The 19,121-nt window shown below is 37.0% G+C and overlaps 1 protein-coding gene across 6 annotated transcripts in view; it reads left to right on the forward strand.

The window, feature by feature from the left end:
• Window positions 1-19,121, forward strand: part of akap10 (A kinase (PRKA) anchor protein 10) — a 28,801-nt gene that overhangs the window by 7,722 nt on the left and 1,958 nt on the right. For 2 of the 6 annotated variants that reach the window (XM_067406525.1, XM_067406519.1), the window contains 11 exons: window positions 2,312-2,884; window positions 6,401-6,499; window positions 6,841-6,925; window positions 9,507-9,630; window positions 10,102-10,238; window positions 11,631-11,775; window positions 11,883-12,053; window positions 12,211-12,326; window positions 14,624-14,706; window positions 15,049-15,101; window positions 15,235-15,330. In XM_067406525.1, coding sequence (XP_067262626.1) covers window positions 2,312-2,884; window positions 6,401-6,499; window positions 6,841-6,925; window positions 9,507-9,630; window positions 10,102-10,238; window positions 11,631-11,775; window positions 11,883-12,053; window positions 12,211-12,326; window positions 14,624-14,706; window positions 15,049-15,101; window positions 15,235-15,330 — 1,682 coding nt within the window. The remainder of the gene's footprint in view (window positions 1-2,311; window positions 2,885-6,400; window positions 6,500-6,840; window positions 6,926-9,506; window positions 9,631-10,101; window positions 10,239-11,630; window positions 11,776-11,882; window positions 12,054-12,210; window positions 12,327-14,623; window positions 14,707-15,048; window positions 15,102-15,234; window positions 15,331-19,121) is intronic. The other 4 variants (XM_067406522.1, XM_067406523.1, XM_067406524.1 and 1 more) reach the window with 4 other exon arrangements.

The raw sequence follows: 19,121 nt of genomic DNA on the forward strand, positions 1-19,121 counted from the left end.
CTAGTTTATTTTTCCAGTTGTTTTCAATGGGTTTTCTGCTTGTAAAATGTCAACAGATGACGACAAGCATAATAACCGAACAAAATAATTTAAAACAAGAGCCAGAGCAAATACTTTACATTGTGTCATCATTTTTATTTAGAAACAGTACAGAAACAAACTATATGTAAAATGAGATAACACTCCTGCAAATATTCCGTATTACAGCAAGCGAAGAGTCTCAACTGAAAAAAAAAGAAAAAAAAAATGCTGAGCTGCCGAAGCTAGGCATTTTCAGCAGAGATAAACACACTTTGGTGTACACACGGCCTTAGAGAAGTCAAACTTAGTAGTTGTAGTAGGTTTGGCTGTCATACTAATTGTTAAAGTCATCTTTAGTGATATCACCTGCTCTAGGATAGAATGTCTTGTCTTTTGTTACAGTGTCCTAACTCCTTTACATAAAAAAGAAATGTAACATTGAAGCGTATGTGTTGACAAACCAGTGTTGCAAGGTGACTTTGGTTAAAGACAATGCCTCTAATGTCAAATCTTAACGTTGCCTCCCACACAAAAGAGGGTTAGTATTTTTCCGACTCAAGTATCCTTCTTTGCATTCTAAAACTGGAGTCATTGTGTGGATCCCTGAGTTCATATCCCAGCCATCTTCTGCTGTCCTGTGGTGTTGAAAGAGGAAGGTGTGGCCTTCAAAGCATTCAAAGGAGCTCACAGATTTTTTGTGTGTGTTTATTTATGGAACAAACTCTGTGCCACTGCTGTATAAGAAGAAATAGATGCCATGGGTTTGAATTGGAGGCATTAAAGTTGCTCTGCTAGTTAGGTGTTTGCTGTAGGCATCACTATTCCTGTTATTCATACTTCAGGGTATTTGAACAAACATTTAATTCTAAGTATTAAGATTAGACATGCACTGATTGGGACCAGAATATGGAGACTTGCAGGTGGGCTCTTTTGACTTGGACCACCTTAGCAACCATATAGAACACCCTAGCAATGTAATGCAATGCCCTGTGATCCTTTTGGGGGTTTTGTTGTTGTTTAGTGTTGTTTTTTTTATTTTTTGGAAATTGTTTGTTTTTATATTGGTTATTTATTTTTGATTTATGCAGCCGAAATGTTCTAGCTAGAGCGGGAAAATTACCATCCAACACGTATTTCATAGCGAGGGATTTTTCAGCTGTTGACAACTGAACGGAGCAAAGGAATCGGTGTGGACCTCATCAAAACTCTTTAAATACAGCTACACCAGCCAGGACTTCATCTAGACATACTGGATAAGAACATCTTGATCAAACCTGCCAGATCCCAAAAAAACAACCAAAAAAAAAAACAAAACAAGAAAAAATCAAGTTCGAGATGCACCGAATCCATTAAAACTCATTTAATGTTTGCATAGTCTAATAAAGGAAAATAAACAAGTCACTGCTTATGGAAATTTATTTTAGTGTATAATGTGAATTTTATCTTTTACTAGCCTGTTGCTTACTTTATTATATTTAGTAGGCTGAAAACGTTCTGTAGAGTAAAAAGACTTCACTGTATTACTCGAACCTGAGTAAATTGAGTGCCAGTTACAGAGCCGGTCACAATTAACAATGCTTATTGATGATTTGAAACGATATCTTCCAACATAATGGCAAATAGGCTTTCCAATTAATGTTAAATAATTAGTTCACTTTTTTCTTTCTGCTGAACACAATCAGAGTTATATTAATAAATAATCCTGACTTGGATGCCAAGCTTCATAACGAGACCAATGATTATGAAGCTCAAGAAAGTGCATCCATCCATCATAAATGTACTCCACACGGCTCCAGGGGGTTAATAAAGGCCTTCTGAAGTGAAGCGATGCATTTATAAAAAATGTATAGTTAGAAAAATATCCATATTTAACAAGTTGTAAAGAAAAATATCTAGCTTCCGCCAGACTGCCTTCCGTATCCAGCTTAGGAAGAAAGTGTAATGCCTCTAACAGTTCAAAACTCTTACACTACGTCCAACGTCCAATCAATATTTGCATTGTATAATTTGTATAATTGTATAATGCATTGTATAAAATTTATCTCTCACACTTGTGACCCACATTGTCCTGCGAAATAACATCTACTGTCTTGCAACAGAGAAATAACCAGGTGATCACCACACTTAGTCCTTGGCATAAAAATCAGTCTACAGGCTTTTATAGACAACTTAAGAAGTCTGGGAAGGTCTTGTTTTTCAAGTTTCATTACAAGCTGTTCACACATTGGCAATAAAGCAGTTAATACATGGTTTGTTGCACTGGGGTTTAAAAAGTGTTTTTGCTTTTCAGGTCGTTCCAGTATCAATTACCAGCTTCAAGAGACCCGCTCTCGGCTTTCTAAAACCGTTGACCAGATCCTGCGAGATAATGTGGCCATGCCCTACTTCATACAGTTTATGGAGACCCGCTCAGCTGAGCACCTGGTCCGCTTCTGGCTTGAGGCTGAGAGCTTTCGGTCCACCAGCTGGTCGAGGGTCAGAGCACACAGCCTCAACTCAGTCAAACACAGCACCTTGGCTGAGCCCGCGGCTGCTCTGGGATCTCCCGACTCGCCAGAGTCCCCAACCGACCCCAGCAGGCCCTCAGCTCTGGGCGAGGGACTTGAAGAGGACCTCTTCCCTTCCCGGACTTCCTCCAGACCTCACACCCCTAGCCCTCAGGACACTAACTCTCATTCCGGGGCTCTGATAGGCCACCGGAACTCTGTTAGCTCAGAGGGTGTGGCCCGACCTGGGACTCCCCACCTGGAGCCCACCCTAAGATCAGAAACGCCCACCAGACAGCCCTCCTCCAGGACAGGCACTCCAGTTAAAGGCCAGCCTGCTGGTGGCCTCCGTGAGCTCTCTGACAAACTTATGAAAAGTGAGTACCAATGATGGTAATCTCATTGTATCTCAAGTATTTTAGAACCAATCAGAATCCAAAGCATTTAAAGCAGCAGACGACAAAACTGGAGCACATGCTTCGAATAAACAGAACAATATCATACATTGGTTTGGACGCCTAATATAGTTATTGTTCGAGTTCTCTTTATAGTTATCGGTCTTGGTGTGAACGGAACATTAACTCAGAATATTCTGAGTTAAATGCTTCTCAAGTAGCTTGTTATGTGATATGCTGTTGATTACCACATACAGTAATTGACCCTTCCCTCAATTAAGAAAAGGAAAGCGTGTTTACAGTATTGCATTTACAATGTACAACAGTATTTTGAAGCTTGTATTTTTGTTAAAGCACTTTTAGGGACTGTTTACGTCTGGTATTAAGATTTGTCGTTTTGATTGATCGGATCACAAGTGGACGACACTTAAAGGAACACTCCACTTTTTTTGAAAATAGGCTCATTTTCCAACTCCCCTAGAGTTAAACAGTTGAGTTTTACCGTTTTCGAATCCATTCAGCCGATCTCCGGGTTTGGCGGTAAAACTTTTAGAATAGCTTAGCATAGTTCATTGAATCTGATTGGACCGTTAGCATCTCTCTCAAAAATGACCAAAGAGTTTCAATATTTTTCCTATTTAAGAAGGTGCAATGATATTACGCAGCGTCTCTCACAAATGTCTCCATGGTTGCAAGGCACGCTCCCTGTGCAAGTTCCTTGATTATTACGCCTGAATGAGAGTATAGTTCCTAGCCATATCAACCTAGAAAATCACAACTTTTCATTTTCTGTCGGTCTTAGTACATGATGTAACTACAGAAGAGTCAAGTTTTAAATAGGAAAAATATTGAAAAACTTTGGTCATTTTTGAGCGAGATGCTAACGGTCTAATCAGATTCAATGAACTATGCTAAGCTATGCTAAAAGTGGTACTGCCAGACCCAGAGATCGGCTGAATGGATTCGAAAACGCTAAAACTCAACTGTTTATCTCTAGGGGAGTTGGAAAATGAGCCTATTTTTAAAAAAAGTGGAGTGTTCCTTTTAAAAGCAGCTGTTTGATCAGTAAAGGATCTAAATGACCTCTTGGTAAATACAAAAAAAACAACAAAAAAAAAAACACACAACCTTAAAGTGCCCCGTTATGCTGTTTCAGAGGTTCCTGATTTTGTTTAGGAGGTCTCTTATAAAAGGTTTACATGATCAAAGGTCAAAAAAACACTTTAATTTTTTTTTAAAATAATATACATTACACATCACCACATTTTTCAATGATTCTCAAACAACTCATCCGATGATTCAGTCTCTCTGAATTCCACCTTTCCGAGAGTTTCCTCTGCTCTGATTGGTCAGATGGCCCAGTCTGTTGTGATTGGTCTACCACTTACAGCGCAAGTTGGGAACAAAATTACCATAACTGAACTTGGTCCGGAGGCTTCCTAAAGCCCAGATATTGTACACACTGTAAAGACCGTAATGATGTTGTCGATTTTACCATATCAATTTGAGCGCGAGTCCGATGATGAAACATTGGAAGAGCTAGTTATTCAACCTGAACCTTCATCGCAAGGACGGCTTGAGCAGGACCTTTCTCAGTGATACGCACGCATTATGAGATGTAGTTCCTCACCATCAGCATTAACAAGTGTCCATCAACAAACCGATGTGTATATTTCTAATTTATTGCGGTGCACATGGTGAGAACTTTATTATTAACAGTATCAATAATGCTGCATATGTTAGCCTAGCACTGTAACATTAAAGTTTGTAAACAAATCTTACTCCATCCTTTATCATTACTCAAAGTAGTAAGAACGACAGACAATCTGCAGTACTGAAACAATTTTAGGTAATAGTGGGCCACAGCAGAAGTATTTCAGTAAGACAGTAATAACATCAGTTGACCGGAGACCTACACAATATAACACAAACACTTGGTAAAATATATAGGCATCAATAATTAATCATATGTATTGGTTGTAATTCTCCGGAGCAAGTTGTTACAAATAAAGAGGGACTGTCCATACTGTCCTATCTTTAATAGCATTTTGTAAATCCCATTTAGATATCACAGAGATTTGAGAAGCAATCAATTTTATCCACTGTGGTAATTTTAACCACTGACTCTTCCTCATCCTTTGGAAGTGTTCACAAAGAGAATTTGCTTTTGCAGAGCAGAAAACTGTGTCTTCTTGACATGAATACAACAGAAACAGCTACAGCGTTTGAGAGCAGATCAAGTTGTTCTCAGGAGGACAACGTAAAGGGACATTAGGCAGATGTGTTACTTAGTGACGTGTAGCCGTCACGGAAGTGGGATTCGAATTTCTGTTGACTCGTTTAGGCTTCTTAGTCAATTCTTTGTTTTGAGAGACTATAACTTTGTTGATCGTGCACTTTTGGCTTCACAGATCATTTACATACACACTGCATGAAATGTAATATTCAAAAGAGCATAATAGGGGCACTTTAAAACTGCAGGGTTTGCCGTATTCATTAGTAATTTTGCAAAAACTGCACCTAAACTTCAGTTTAAACAGAGCTTTCCTTAATATCCGTAGGAACATTCTGTATTAAACTCCAATGAGTTTTTCATGGTTAGTGGCTTTTTACCATTACGACATATTCCTTTCGTATCAGACGATGACTTTTAATACCCATGCAGCATTGGTTTTATTGAGCAGGCTTGGTAAATGATCCCATTTAGCATCTTGGCAGTGGACTACAATGAACAGAAGTCAGGAGCTGAGTATTCATTAATGGCTAATACAACGAAGCTCCAGGCTGTAAAAGCGGTGAATGGAAAAAGTCAGTTGAGCCGAAAGACATCAAATCAGCTTAGAAGGGGAGTCAGATCCTATCAGCCCGTGGCTTCTGCACTGAGAGTATTCAGTGTCTTAAAAGGGAACACGTCTTTGTCCACTTCATTGCATTTTATAAGGCTGGCTCTGGCTTTTCTGAACACCTCATATGGATTTTATGAAAAGTGCTTCAACATTTAAACATGCTCTGATGATTCCTTATCATACAGACACCCATTAAACCCAAACATATTCAACATGGCCTTTAAAAACAGAGTCTTAATTCTCATGGCTGATCGGCTACCATAAATCTTATGTATATATACGTATATGTGTATTATGCACAATGGTACAATTCAAACTTATATATACATGTAGAATATTTTGTTTTTTCGGTGTCTCTGACAAACATGCTCTTCAGTATGAAATATACCCATCCTGTATTTGAGTTTGATATCAATGTTTAACAAGATGTAGACGTAAGATTTGTCCCTAGGCTTTTGCTCTAACTGTGCCAGTCATTTGTTTGATTAATAGTGACACTTAAGAGCACATGAGGCTTTGATGAATAGCCTTGGTTGAAATGTGAATTATTATAGTTCTGTGAAGAGGGATGTTGAGGTGTTTGCTGTGGATTGAGTCTGATATGTCCTTCATCTATACACTTTCAATTTCCACATATTTTTTTTGTTTATAGGTATAGAGAGGGATGCCGTTAACATTTTCACCAAGTACATATCTCCAGATGCTGCTAGGCCTATTCCCATCACCGAACAGATACGCAACGACATTGTGGGTAAGAGAGTTTCCTTATCACAATGACCTCTGTGTTTAATGATTGCTTAAGAAGTACTCCAATGTTTGTTTTCTGTGTTTGGTCAAGATAATTATATTTATATACTGTGTGGTTATTAAATGAGAACCTGGTTTTATAGATTCGTCCTCTGATGCTTGTTATAATTACATAAGTTATTTTAGCTTAAGCACTTTTTGAGGATATGCAACGTAAAAATGACACTCCTTGATTGGCTGGATTGGAACAGCTTTGCTCTTTAGGATGTAAGAGCACTTAAACATTTTTAAAAAGGGTTTCTGTTAGGATATTGTAGATCTAACAGTTTTTTTTTCTTTTGTCAGCGAAAATCTGTGGTGAGGATGGACAAGTGGACCCAAACTGCTTTGTCATTGCACAATCTGTTGTGTTCTCCATCATTGATCAACAGTAAGTAATTTCACTCTCGGTGTCCCGTCCTTGACAATAGCCGCGTTCCCACCTAAATAACCTGGTACAATTTGTCCCAGGAAATTTTTCTTTCCTCCAGACCGGTTGCTGTCTGCGTTTCCATCCCAGTCTAAACTAGCATGAAGATTAGTCCGGTGACGTAGGACTGCACGTGACTTTCCAGTTCCTGCTGGTTTTTGTCCTGCGCATATAAGCTTAATAAAGCCCGAACCTTGTCGTCGGTCCATTGGTCATATTTTTTAAACTTCATTGTTGATTTGAATAGCAAACAACTCTTACTGCATGCACCGCAACAGACTTTTAAAAATGGTGGTTGAAAGAAAATGCTGCATGGAGTCAACCAATCAAAATGTTGCGTAAACTCCACCAATCAGCATGTTCAGTGTCCAAATCCCACCCCCAAAAATTTCTGAAATTTGAAAAAGTGTTACCTCGCGAGCAGGGACTTTCTGAGAGGGAAATTTTTAGATCCTGGTTCCTGCATTCAAAACACACTGAATACCACCCCAAAGTCTCTAGTTCTTGGGGAAAGTTCCTGGGGTGAAAACGCTGCTAATTATTGCTCTTGTATCTGTAGAAGTGTACATTTTTCAGTTTTCATTCTTTACATGCAGTGTACTCAAGAGACCATGTAAGCATGCGAACTTGCATCTTTGGCCATTCATGAACACGGAGCCTTTTTTTTAAGACTTATTTTAGCTTTAAAAAATGTCTCTCGACATATATCTAGTTCAGTCATGAAACTCTAGATGGCACAGGCTGGTCCTTTACATGCAATTGGATAACAGTCACATAATTGAATGCAAGCTGATTAGCCTCTGCTGATTCTGCAGCCAATGAAATTACTTGCCCGTCCTTTAAATAGTCTGGTTGCAGCGTTTCCTGTAAGCTAGTCCTGCAGCGGTTCCTCTGAAACGCTCCACCTCCACCAGCTCCCCAGGATTAATGTGTTTATTCATGCAGCAGCAGCATATCTTATATGTTCACCGCAGCATGTCTGTGTATCTGTTGGCAGTAGCAAGTCCATACTAGGGACTTTAAGCAACAGCTGCTAATGGAACAGCAACGGCGACCAGAAGTAAACGATTAACTTCTGTAGCCAAAGAACTCAAAATCACTAAGCAACAATAAAGAGGGTGGTGTAATGGATCATTTGAAAAAGTACAAAAAATGCCATTAAAAAAACGCTTTAAAAAGCAAACTTTTAATGCTTTTGGCATTAAATAATGATACACAGATACATTTAAAATGCGACATAACCATAAAACATAACTTATCTAATCTGTTGCGTATTAACGACTACGGCAAATCAGCTACTTTTACGTATTAGACAATTACAGTACGTCTCAAAGTAGCAGTTAAAGTCGCGTATGCGCCATAAAATGCCAGAACACTGTTGCCGTTCCATCAGCAGCTGTTGCTTAAAGCTGCAGTCCGTAGCCCGATTCACCATAGCCCGGTAAGCTTGTATTAATGTTTTCTAATTCGGTGGTACTGGTGGGTTTCTGTGGGAAATTCGAGCATGCAGCCATTTGTCTTTGTGCCATTATGTCACCTCTTTTTACATAAAGGAGGAGTCCCAGCTAAAAGGCTATATGGCATGTGAGGATACTGCAGGTGACGGATCATTTATAGCCTTTTCTCACAGCAGCTGGAGTAATTAAACTAATTTTGATAGCGGATTGAATGGTATGACAAATTGAAATTACAGAAATTGAAATCTAATGATAATAAACTCAAAATACACAGACACGCAATGCTGATATTGTTAACATTAACAATTTGAGAACAAAGTATAACAATAATAATAATTTGCAGAGTTTGATGTGATGAGCTAAGTGATCGTTAGATTTAATCACCATTGGTAGCGTGATTCTATTGTAATGCTTTTTCCCTCAGTTAGTCAGAACAAAAGTGGCAGACATGTTACTTACTTGTTCAGATGACATTTTCCAGTGAAAAATTCTTATTTTGGTCATACTTCCAAGATGTAGAATCTGTGATTCTGAAGTACAGTATCCACCGGTGCGGTGACTGACAGCCACACATCCTCCTCAAAACATTAGATTAATCTGCGCAGAGGAGCCGTGCCGATGCACAACACATGTAAAGATAATTCCGCAAATAACTGCAATTGCAGGTTTCAAACAGAGATGGCGACAAAGAGACCGCAACAGCGTGTGTAGATCTAGTCCTCCAAGACCAAATGCATTGTCAAATTCATTAACGCGCTAAAACTATTCAGATTTGTGAGGATTGAAATATATTTTATTTGTTCTCCTTCTGGCTGTTTTGTTAGGTGTAGAGATGGGGTTGTGCTGCCTCCCAGAAAATAAGCTTTGCATGGAGGTGGTACTTTGAGGTTTAATTGCTTCTTATGAAATGTATTTACAGGTCAGGGGGCATGAATTGCTATTTTGCCTTAATTTTTATGCTAATGTATTCCATTTTTATCTTGCTGCTATTTTTATAATTAATCATATAAAATTGAATTGTTTTTATTTATGGAGCCATTTTTCTTTCTGTTATTACATGGAAATGTCTGGCATCTGTTTCACAGGCACTTTAGCGAGTTCTTGCGCAGCCATTATTTCTGTAAGTACCAGATCGAGGTGCTGACCAGTGGCTCGGTGTTCCTGGCGGACATCCTTTTCTGCGAGTCAGCCCTCTTCTACTTCTCTGAGGTGAGGATGCTTACTCATGACTGACCAACAGGCATCTACCTCTGAGCATGTTTAAAGGAGTTTTAAATATTGTTGTCCCATAGACTTACAGCTTAACTTGTATTTAACAATAAAATTCCAGTATTTCATTCCTATATGCATTTAATACATATAGATAGTGAATGATGTACTTTTTAAATGTGCTTTAAATTTGGATTTAAGTGTTTTATGAGTCCAGATATGAGGTGTCCTGTTAGAACAGACTCTCAAGTTGAATTTATGCATAGAGCTGTATAAGCACAGGAAATATGCTGAGCTCGACAATCTGCCCAAAACCTGTTTTTAAAAGGCAGAATTCACCAAAAGTGCAAGTGTGCGTAAAACTTGATGGATTTCTGATCCAGGTACATTTGAAGTGCCAAGGGATTATAAAGTGGGATTGAAACCAAATTAAAAGTGCTTGCGTATGTGTGTGTGTGTGTGTCAATATAGTACATGGAGAAGGAGGATGCAATGAATGTGCTGCAGTTCTGGCTGGCTGCAGAAAACTTTCAAGATCAGTTGGCTGCCAAGAAAGGCCAGTATGATGGACAGGAAGCCCAGAATGATGCCATGATTCTCTATGACAAGTATGTCCTATCTCAAATTCAGTATAATCTGTTTTGGCACATTATTTCAGTCTAGTTTTAGGAACGGATCAGGATGGTCAACTAATCATCTAGTCGTCAAATTATCATATCATTAGTGAATTGAGTTGTGAATATTTTTAAACATTATTATTATTATTTTTTTTTTTAAATTGGTGGTACTATAATTAGGATACATTTATAGACTTTAGACAACTTCTCAAAATTCTTTCACTTTAAAGTAAAACTTGTTGTTAAACTTGGAGATAAATAAAAAAATAAAATTGGTCTCAATGTTTAAAATATAACTATAATGACCTAAAATGACCCCTTCATTCTGTTCTGTTCTGTTCAGCTGTTTCTATTATTTTCTATTTTTTTATAAAGTTTTTATTTTTTTTTATTTTTTTTTTTTTTTATAAAGTCTCTTCTCTCTAAGGTGCATTTATGTGATCAGAAATACAGTATAAACAGTAATATTGTGAAATATTATTACAATTTAATACAACTGTTTTCTATTTTAAAATATTTTTAAAAATTTAATTTATTCATGTGATGGCAAAGCTGAATTTTCAGCATCACAGTGTCACATGATTCTTCGGGACCCATTTGCACATCATGATTTTGCCAAGTATGACATATTCCTGGATCAACATATTTTGTTTTTTAATCATAACCATATCCCTACCCCTAAACCTAACCCTATACTTATTAAGGTATCCCCAAAATTGGAGGGGAATGATGAGTGAATAACACTGATGTAGAAGCACCTAACCTTGATTCTAAGCCTAAATTTGACATAAACTGTAAATTTGTCCCTTATATCTAATTGGTTGATTGGAATGTTGTTCCATCAACAAAGATGGAACATTTTGCATGTGAAATCAGGTTCTGCAAATCATTCTAATATGCTGACTTGATGCTCAAGAAACACTTCTTATTGTTGTCAATGTTCAAACAGTTGTGCTGCTTTATATTTTTGTGGAAACTTGTTATATTTTCAGAGTATTTTTTTGATAAATAGGTTAAAAACAACAGCATTTATTTGAAAAATTTTTTGCAACAAGTCTTTACGGTCACTTTTGATCAGTTTAATTCATTCTCGTTGAATAAAAGTATTTATTTATTCTTTTTTTTTTTTTTTTTTTTTTTTTTTTTTTTAAATCTTACTGACCCCAAAATTATGAATGCTAGTGTATGTTAGCACCCTTTAGCAAATTGGTTTGGCTTGTGGTAGACATGATAAATCAGCATTTTTATGCAGAGATTCCTTATGACCAAGTAGTCATTCAGGCAACCCACATGCCTTATCCTTATCTTGTCTAGGAAGTGTCAACTGCAGAACCATTACTCTAGGTAGACAGAAGACATGACAGTTCATATGCTCTCCTTTAGGTATTTTTCACTCCAAGCCACAAATCCATTGGGTTTTGGTGACTCTGTACGGATGGAGATCGAATCCAATATCTGTCGAGAAGGAGGACCTCTCCCAGACTGCTTCAACACTCCACTAAGACAGGCCTGGACCACCATGGAGAAGGTGGGTTATGTCACCTCAACACTTTAGTGTGCAAGAGATGATAAATGTGGTAGCTTTGTGTTAAGATGGAAAATCCTACTGAAGTTTTCTTGTTTTCTCAACCTCAGGTTTACATGCCAGGCTTTCTGTCAAGCAACCTTTACTACAAGTATTTGAGTGACCTTATTAACTCTGTACGGGTGGATGAGTTCATTGGAGGAAATGCCAACACTCCGAACCAGGGCTGGACCCCGGAAAGCGACCGCAACTCAAGCGTCACAGAAGGGTCACAAGCCCAGGTGATTCACTGGTTTGATGGTGACACAAAAGGCCACATTGCTCTCTTTTATTATTATTATTATTATTTTTTTGATAATAATACAAGGATTCTTCAAGAATGTGGTTGCAAGTATGAGTAACTTTGTCCTGATATCCTAAAATTTTTTTACTTTCAAGTTGCAGCAAGGTACTAAAAAAGCGGCAATCAAGATCCTGAAGAATTTCGATGAGGCGATAACAGTGGACATTGCCAGTCTGGACCCTGAGTCTCTCTACCAGAGACCATATGCTGGGTGAGTCAGGGTTTGAAACTCCCATTCTACACTTCCATTAGGGCTGGGCGGTATGACAATATACGTATATTGTGTCTATTATATAAAGTGTCTAGCATTAGAGAAAGTTCAGTTCTCTTTCGTAGCTTCGATACTTTTGACAACACTTGCATTTTTGCATTCCCAAATGCAAATAAGCAACTCAAACTGACAGCACTTGCGGAGTTGGTATGGAGTAGCATTTACTCTGGATCGAAACTGAAAATGAACACAGTTCTGTGCTCCACTCTTACACATGCAGCACTTCTGACTATATATTTAATTACATCACAGCCATTGCAATTTGATAATAGCATATCCAGTGATGGGAATAACGGCATTATAAATAAATGCCGTTACTAAAGGCGTTACTTTTTTCAGTAACGAGTAATCAAACAAATTACTTTTTCCCCGTTACAATGCCGTTACCCTTACTGACAAAAAAATGCCACGTTACTATAATTGAGCTCACTGAAGCGGTTTTCATCGGAGTAGGCTCTCTCTCAGCCATAGGACCTGCAAAGTTTTTTTTCTCTGGTGTGTGTTGGACTAGTAGTTGTTCATTGAAGTCATTAGTTGACTAATCACATTTATATTAATTTGATTACTTAAATACTGGAGAGAATAAACCATAATAATGAGCGTTTTCATAATATAGGCTATATATCACTCAAGCGCACGCATAAAGCTTGCCATAAAGAACCGGCAAAAGTAATGATTATGAATGTGACAAAAAAAGTAAGGAGACATTTTAATTGTTTATTAATAAACTAATGTTTTCTGAATCAGTGTCGGCTGCAAAGATGAAGTTGACATTGCTGACTCTCATCATCTCCGTGGACGCGCTTGGAGAGAAAATGCACATTTCATTTAGGATTACATAATCCTAAAACAATAGATATGTTTCTCATGTCTGTGAGGCAAGCAGCCGCTGAGTTTCAGTTCATTTAGCCTATAAGAAGCACTCCAGTTCACGTGCAAGTGATCGCGCCGGCACCATGATTATATAGTCATGATTATATTTTCTGCTATATTTGCTTCTTATTTATTAAATCCAGGCATTTAGTTGATGAAACATTGATTAAAATTAAGATACAATTTTTACAAAATGAAATTCACTTTAAAGAGAGGTTTTCTACAAAACAAAACTTAATTTAAAAACGTAATAACTTAATGAAGTGGTCAAAATCATGTCTGACCCACTCCATGTCTCCCGATATATTGCGCAACTTATGATGTATCCTATCTTACTCATGTTGTTCACTTTTCATAATCAAATAGATGAATTTAAAGCATAACATTAAACAAATAATAATTTATTTTCAGACATATTTAATATTGGGGGCATCCAAGATAATTGACATATTTGATTTTTTTTTTTTTTTAAAGTAAGTAACGCAATAGTTACTTTCCCTGGTAATTAGTTACTTTTATAATGATGTAACTCAGTTACTAACTCAGTTACTATTTGTGAGAAGTTACTAGTAACTATAACTACTTTTTTAAAGTAACATGCCCAACACTGGTCATATCACATTCTCACAACCATGCATTGTCAAAATTCATAAAAAAAAGTTACCGGGCAACTGGCAAATAACACCGTTTCAGCTGCGATTTTTACTCTCATTTGGCACTTTGAACCCTGGCTAACATGCTATGGGTGTCAGCGAGATCATGCAGCACTGTCAGAAGCAATCTGTGCATGAAATAAATGTATTAGAAAATGTAACATTTTGCAGTTTACTTCGCAATTGTTTAAGGGCATTTTGTGATTTGAATCGTCATACAGTAACCAATACTTTAATTTCAGGGCAGAAAATACAGAAATCCATATAAAAACGGAAAAAAAAAACATAAAAAAAAAAAAACTTTATCGCAATATATCGTTATCGTGAAATAAAATTTCTCATATTATGAAAAAAGATATTGGTCATATCGCCCCCGCCAAAATTCCATCACATCATGGGACCTCAGATTGATACACCATAAGCATATCGACAATAAGGATTGACCATGGCCATCACGCAATCAAGCACGTTGATCATGCACGTGTTTTTATGCACTTGCAAAGCTGAACATTATGTTCAAGGTAATGATTTCTCACTGACCGACATAAGTGGAAAAAAGCACTCAAAAAATAATTGCTTTTTTCTGGCACAAAAAGTCAGCTAAAAAAAAATTTACCACTAGGCCAGCAGAAAAAGATCCTTATTGTTGAGGCCTGGTATTATACACAAAACATTCAGATCCAGATTCAGTGTTTCTTGCTTTCATCTCAGAAGAATGACCTTTGGAAAGGTGAATGAGCTGGGCCAGTTCATCAGAGAGGCTGAGCCAGAACCAGATGTGAAGAAGTCCAAAGGTAGGACACGCACAAGCACACTAGCTCTTGAAGACAGTTTTTTTTCTCCCCCCTCTCTCTCTCTCTCTCTCTCTCTCTCTCTCTCTCTCTCTCTCTCTCTCTCTCTCTCTCTCTCTCTCTCTCTCACTTAACACACTTGCACATGTTGTGTACTGTGAGTTGCCTCTTAGTTATAACTTATGCTGAAGTGCTCTTGTAGTCTTTAGTTTGAATGCGGAGAGAGTGTTGCCATGGCAATAAGTAGCCAGTGATGTGGAGTGATTGTGGTGAAGTGCAGTGGAAAGCAGGATTCACTGCTCTGTCCAGCTCGCTCACTCACTCTCACTATTTCCTTTCTAACAGGTTCCATGTTTTCTCAAGCAATGAAGAAATGGGTGCAAGGAAACTCAGATGAGGTGTGCACCTGCTTATTGCATTCTCATTACACGTGTCGTCATTTATAATGTCTTTTTAATCAGTGGTAATTAATGTCATAATATATCATGATATCATGATATGATATATACTTACTTTGTTTTTTGGTGTCAGGCACAAGAAGAGATGGCATGGAAGATTGCAAAGATGATCGTAAATGATGTCATGCAGCAGGGACACCACGGAAGCCCTGAAGTAAAGTCAACAAAAGTACATAATATTATTTTGAGTATAGTTGACCCAATAATGAAAGTTCTGTCATTTATTTACATGTTGTTCCAAACCAGACATGCTTTCATCTGTGGAAAACAAAGGTGAAGAATGTTTGTTTATGCTCCAGTGATAAACCAATGTTTTGTTTTGTTTTTTACCAAAATTAAAGTTTTCATTTAACCAAAAACCAAAACCGAAAATAACCAAAATAGAATAAACTAGTCATTGTAAAGTTCTTCAGCGACGAGTTGCCTCTCAGTATTTTAGCTGAAGAAATTTTACATATTTTACATATTTACATATATAAATTTTTGGCGATGGTGAAGTGCGTCCACACTGCTGCTGACATGTTTACATGTTGTGTGCATGAAATAGACTCTGCAACAGTCAAACTGCTTTATCAGAGATGTGCTAGATTTTTTCAGATTTTTTATTTTGGTGCAACATTCGCTATGTTTCCATCCACCTGTTGTTGTTTTTTTGTTTTTTTTTTTATGAGAATTTTTGGATATCGCATAAAAAATGCTGGATGGAAACACCAAGATGCGCATAAATTCTAAAAATACGATAAAAGCTTATGTGCTCAATTGAGTCAGATACATTTTTACGCGATACGTAAGTATGCGCATAAACTACGATGAAAACACTTTTACTGAATTAATTTCTCGATGCGCATCAAAAAAAGTGTGTACATAAATGTGACCGCATAACTGGACCAACCAGCGGCAACTTCCAACTTTTTAGTAATATTTAGCTCCAGTTTATCAGGAAGTGACGATTTGAATGACTGGATGGAAATATTCCAAGTTAAATTCGCAACTTTGGATGGAAAATAGCTATTTATCATGCAATGAAGGTGAGTGGGGACAGATGCTTTCAATCTTTAAAAAAAGACAAATATGATGCATTCAAATATGGTGAGTCAAGAAGTGTCGCACAGATTTTGACATCAGTAATGCCAAATGACATTACACAACCCTGTGGAATGCTTTATTCTGATAGGTCAGTCGTGACGATTATCAGTAACAAAGCTGTATAACAGACGGCTCGTCCAGGTTTCTGAAGCTTGTGCTTCTTTCATGTCTCTCATCACACCACAGACTCACTTTCGCTTTTTTTCATACAAACACAGCTCCTGCCATCTTGCGAGTTTTTTTTTAATAGTTAGCGATTTTCTTGAAAATGAAATCAGATTCCAGTATTAATAATACTGTAATATTGTCATAGCATTCATCTTCTTGCCAGGATGATAAGAAGGTAAAATTTTAAAACAGTTTCTTCTCAAATCAATATTTAATGTCCACTAATTTATTTAATGGTCCATTATTCCTTAAATGTTCATCTAGACTCAAAGCTGTTTGCTATGAACTGTTTTTCTTTGTGGAAGCTTTGCGTTTAGTGAGCTAATAAAATTTCAACTCAAATCAATATTATGTCCAGTTGTTTACTTTTGTGGCAAGTAGCCGTGTAATAAACAGAATAATGTACATTGCCTGTCAGGGTTTATTTTGTGACAACTGGCTGGGTGTACATTATCCATTACTTAATTCTTGGATGATGCATAACAAACCACAATACGGCGAGTTTAAATATTCAGAAATGCACATTTTCCTTGAATGGAAAAGAGCTGCCTCATCATTTTGCTGAACATCTCTATTTAGGTTCCATAGAAGAAAGTCATGCAGGTTTGGAACAAAGTGAGGGTGAGAAAATTATGCTAGAATTTTCATTACTAGGTGAACTTCCCCTTTAAATGCTTGTGTAAATTGTGTATTAGAGCCTGGTCACTTTACACCTGGTCACTTCATGTGTGGCATCAGCACTGGTAAGATCATTTAGGCTACGTTCACACTGTCAGTCCAAATCCCATTATTTTTGTATTTTTGTTTATTGGAATCTGATGTAAAAGTATTGATGTCCACATTGAGTATCCCAACTCAGTGGCATGGATGCTTGATGGAGGGCATGTCTGAAGCTTGGTGCTGATGCGACCGTCATAGTGACAACAGCCAATCACGTTACTTTCCAGTGTTGCATGAATGCAATTGGGTCTCTAGGGTATTTTTATAAGGCGAACTTATTGGCTGCTTGAAAAGTTGAGAAATCTTCAACTTCTGCCGGAACCCACAATTCAGTTCGGCAATGCGTGATGTCACTCATTCAAAGTAAATGAGAAGCGTTAATGCCGACGCCCCATGTGAATGCACCATGAGGCAGTGGCAGAAAAGTAGGAGGCTGGTATTCGCTGTTTTTAAAACACGTCTCCATTATATTGTCATTTTCTGCTCGTCCGGCACTTTGCGACAACACATCCTTATGTTTGCAGTGACTTTCAGCATGTTTTCTATAACAACATCTTACGTTTACGCTTTACATGGTGTGAGAAAGTTACATAAACCGAGCGAAATCCAATCAGAGCAGTCTGTCGCATTTCATGAGATTTTTTTTTTTTTTTTTTTTTCACGTTCACATGCTAAATCTCATTGGATGTCAATGGGATGTGTGCAAAAATCAGATATGGACTGACAGTCTGAACATAGCCTTAGTCTCACTACTTTTAAAGAAGATGATTGTGTTTTGAGCGTCTGCGGCTTTCAGTTTCATTTGCGTCAGTTTGCAAGTTGGCTTGCTGGCGATGCGCGATACATTAGCGCTGTTGCACTAGTTTGGGATCGGTAAGATTTTAAAAGAAGTTTCGTCTGCTCACCAAGATTGCATTTATTTAATTAAAAATACAGTAAAAACAGTAATATTGTGAAATATTATTACAATTTAAAATAACTGTTTTCTATTGGAATATAATATAAAATGTAATTTATTTCTGTGTTGGAAAAGCTGAATTTTCAGCATCATTTCTCCAGTGCTCAGTGTCACATGATCCCTCAGAAATCATTTTAATATGATGATTTGCTGCTCAATAAACATTTATGATTATTTTCAATGTTGAAAACAGTTGTGTACTTTTTTTTTTTCCAGGATTCCTTGATGAATAGAAAGTTCAAAAGAACAGCATTTATCTGAAATACAAAGCTTCTGTAGCATTATACACTACCGTTCAAAAGTTTGGGGTCAGTAAGAATTTTTATTTTTTGAGAAGAATTTAAAGAAATTAATATTTTTTTTTCAGCAAGGATGCATTAAATCGATCAAAAGTGGCAGTAAAGACATTTATAATGTTACAAAAGATTAGATTTCAGATAAACACTGTTCTTTTGAACTTTCTATTCATCAAATAATCCTGAAGAAAAAAATATTGTACACAAATATTTTGTACAATTGTACACATTAAATGTTTCTTGAGCAGCAAATCAGCATATCAGAATGATTTCTGAGGGATCATGTGACACCGAGCACTGGAGAAATGATGCTGAAAATTCAGCTTTGCCCACACAAGAATAAATTACATTTTCAAATATTTTCAAATAGAAAACAGTTATTTTAAATTGTAATAATATTTCACAATATTACTGATTTTACTGTATTTTGCAGCCTTGGTGAGCAGACAAAGCTTCTTTTAAAGACATTAAAAATCTTACCGATCCCAAACTTTTGAATGGTAGTGTATATCTGGCTATAACATGTCACATAGCCTATAACATGCTTTCACACATTTATCTATTTATTTACATTTTGGGAGGAGTAAAATTTACATATGTGATTTCAACAACCAGATGCATTTACACTTGTCCAGTTTCATCTCAGACAACTTCCTTAAAGGATTAGTTCACTTTCAAATAAAATTTTCTTGATAATTTACTCACCCCCATGTCATCCAAGGTGTTTGTCTT

Source organism: Chanodichthys erythropterus, chromosome 13 (assembly GCF_024489055.1).
Source record: "Chanodichthys erythropterus isolate Z2021 chromosome 13, ASM2448905v1, whole genome shotgun sequence".
NCBI classification, from domain to species: Eukaryota; Metazoa; Chordata; class Actinopteri; order Cypriniformes; family Xenocyprididae; genus Chanodichthys; species Chanodichthys erythropterus.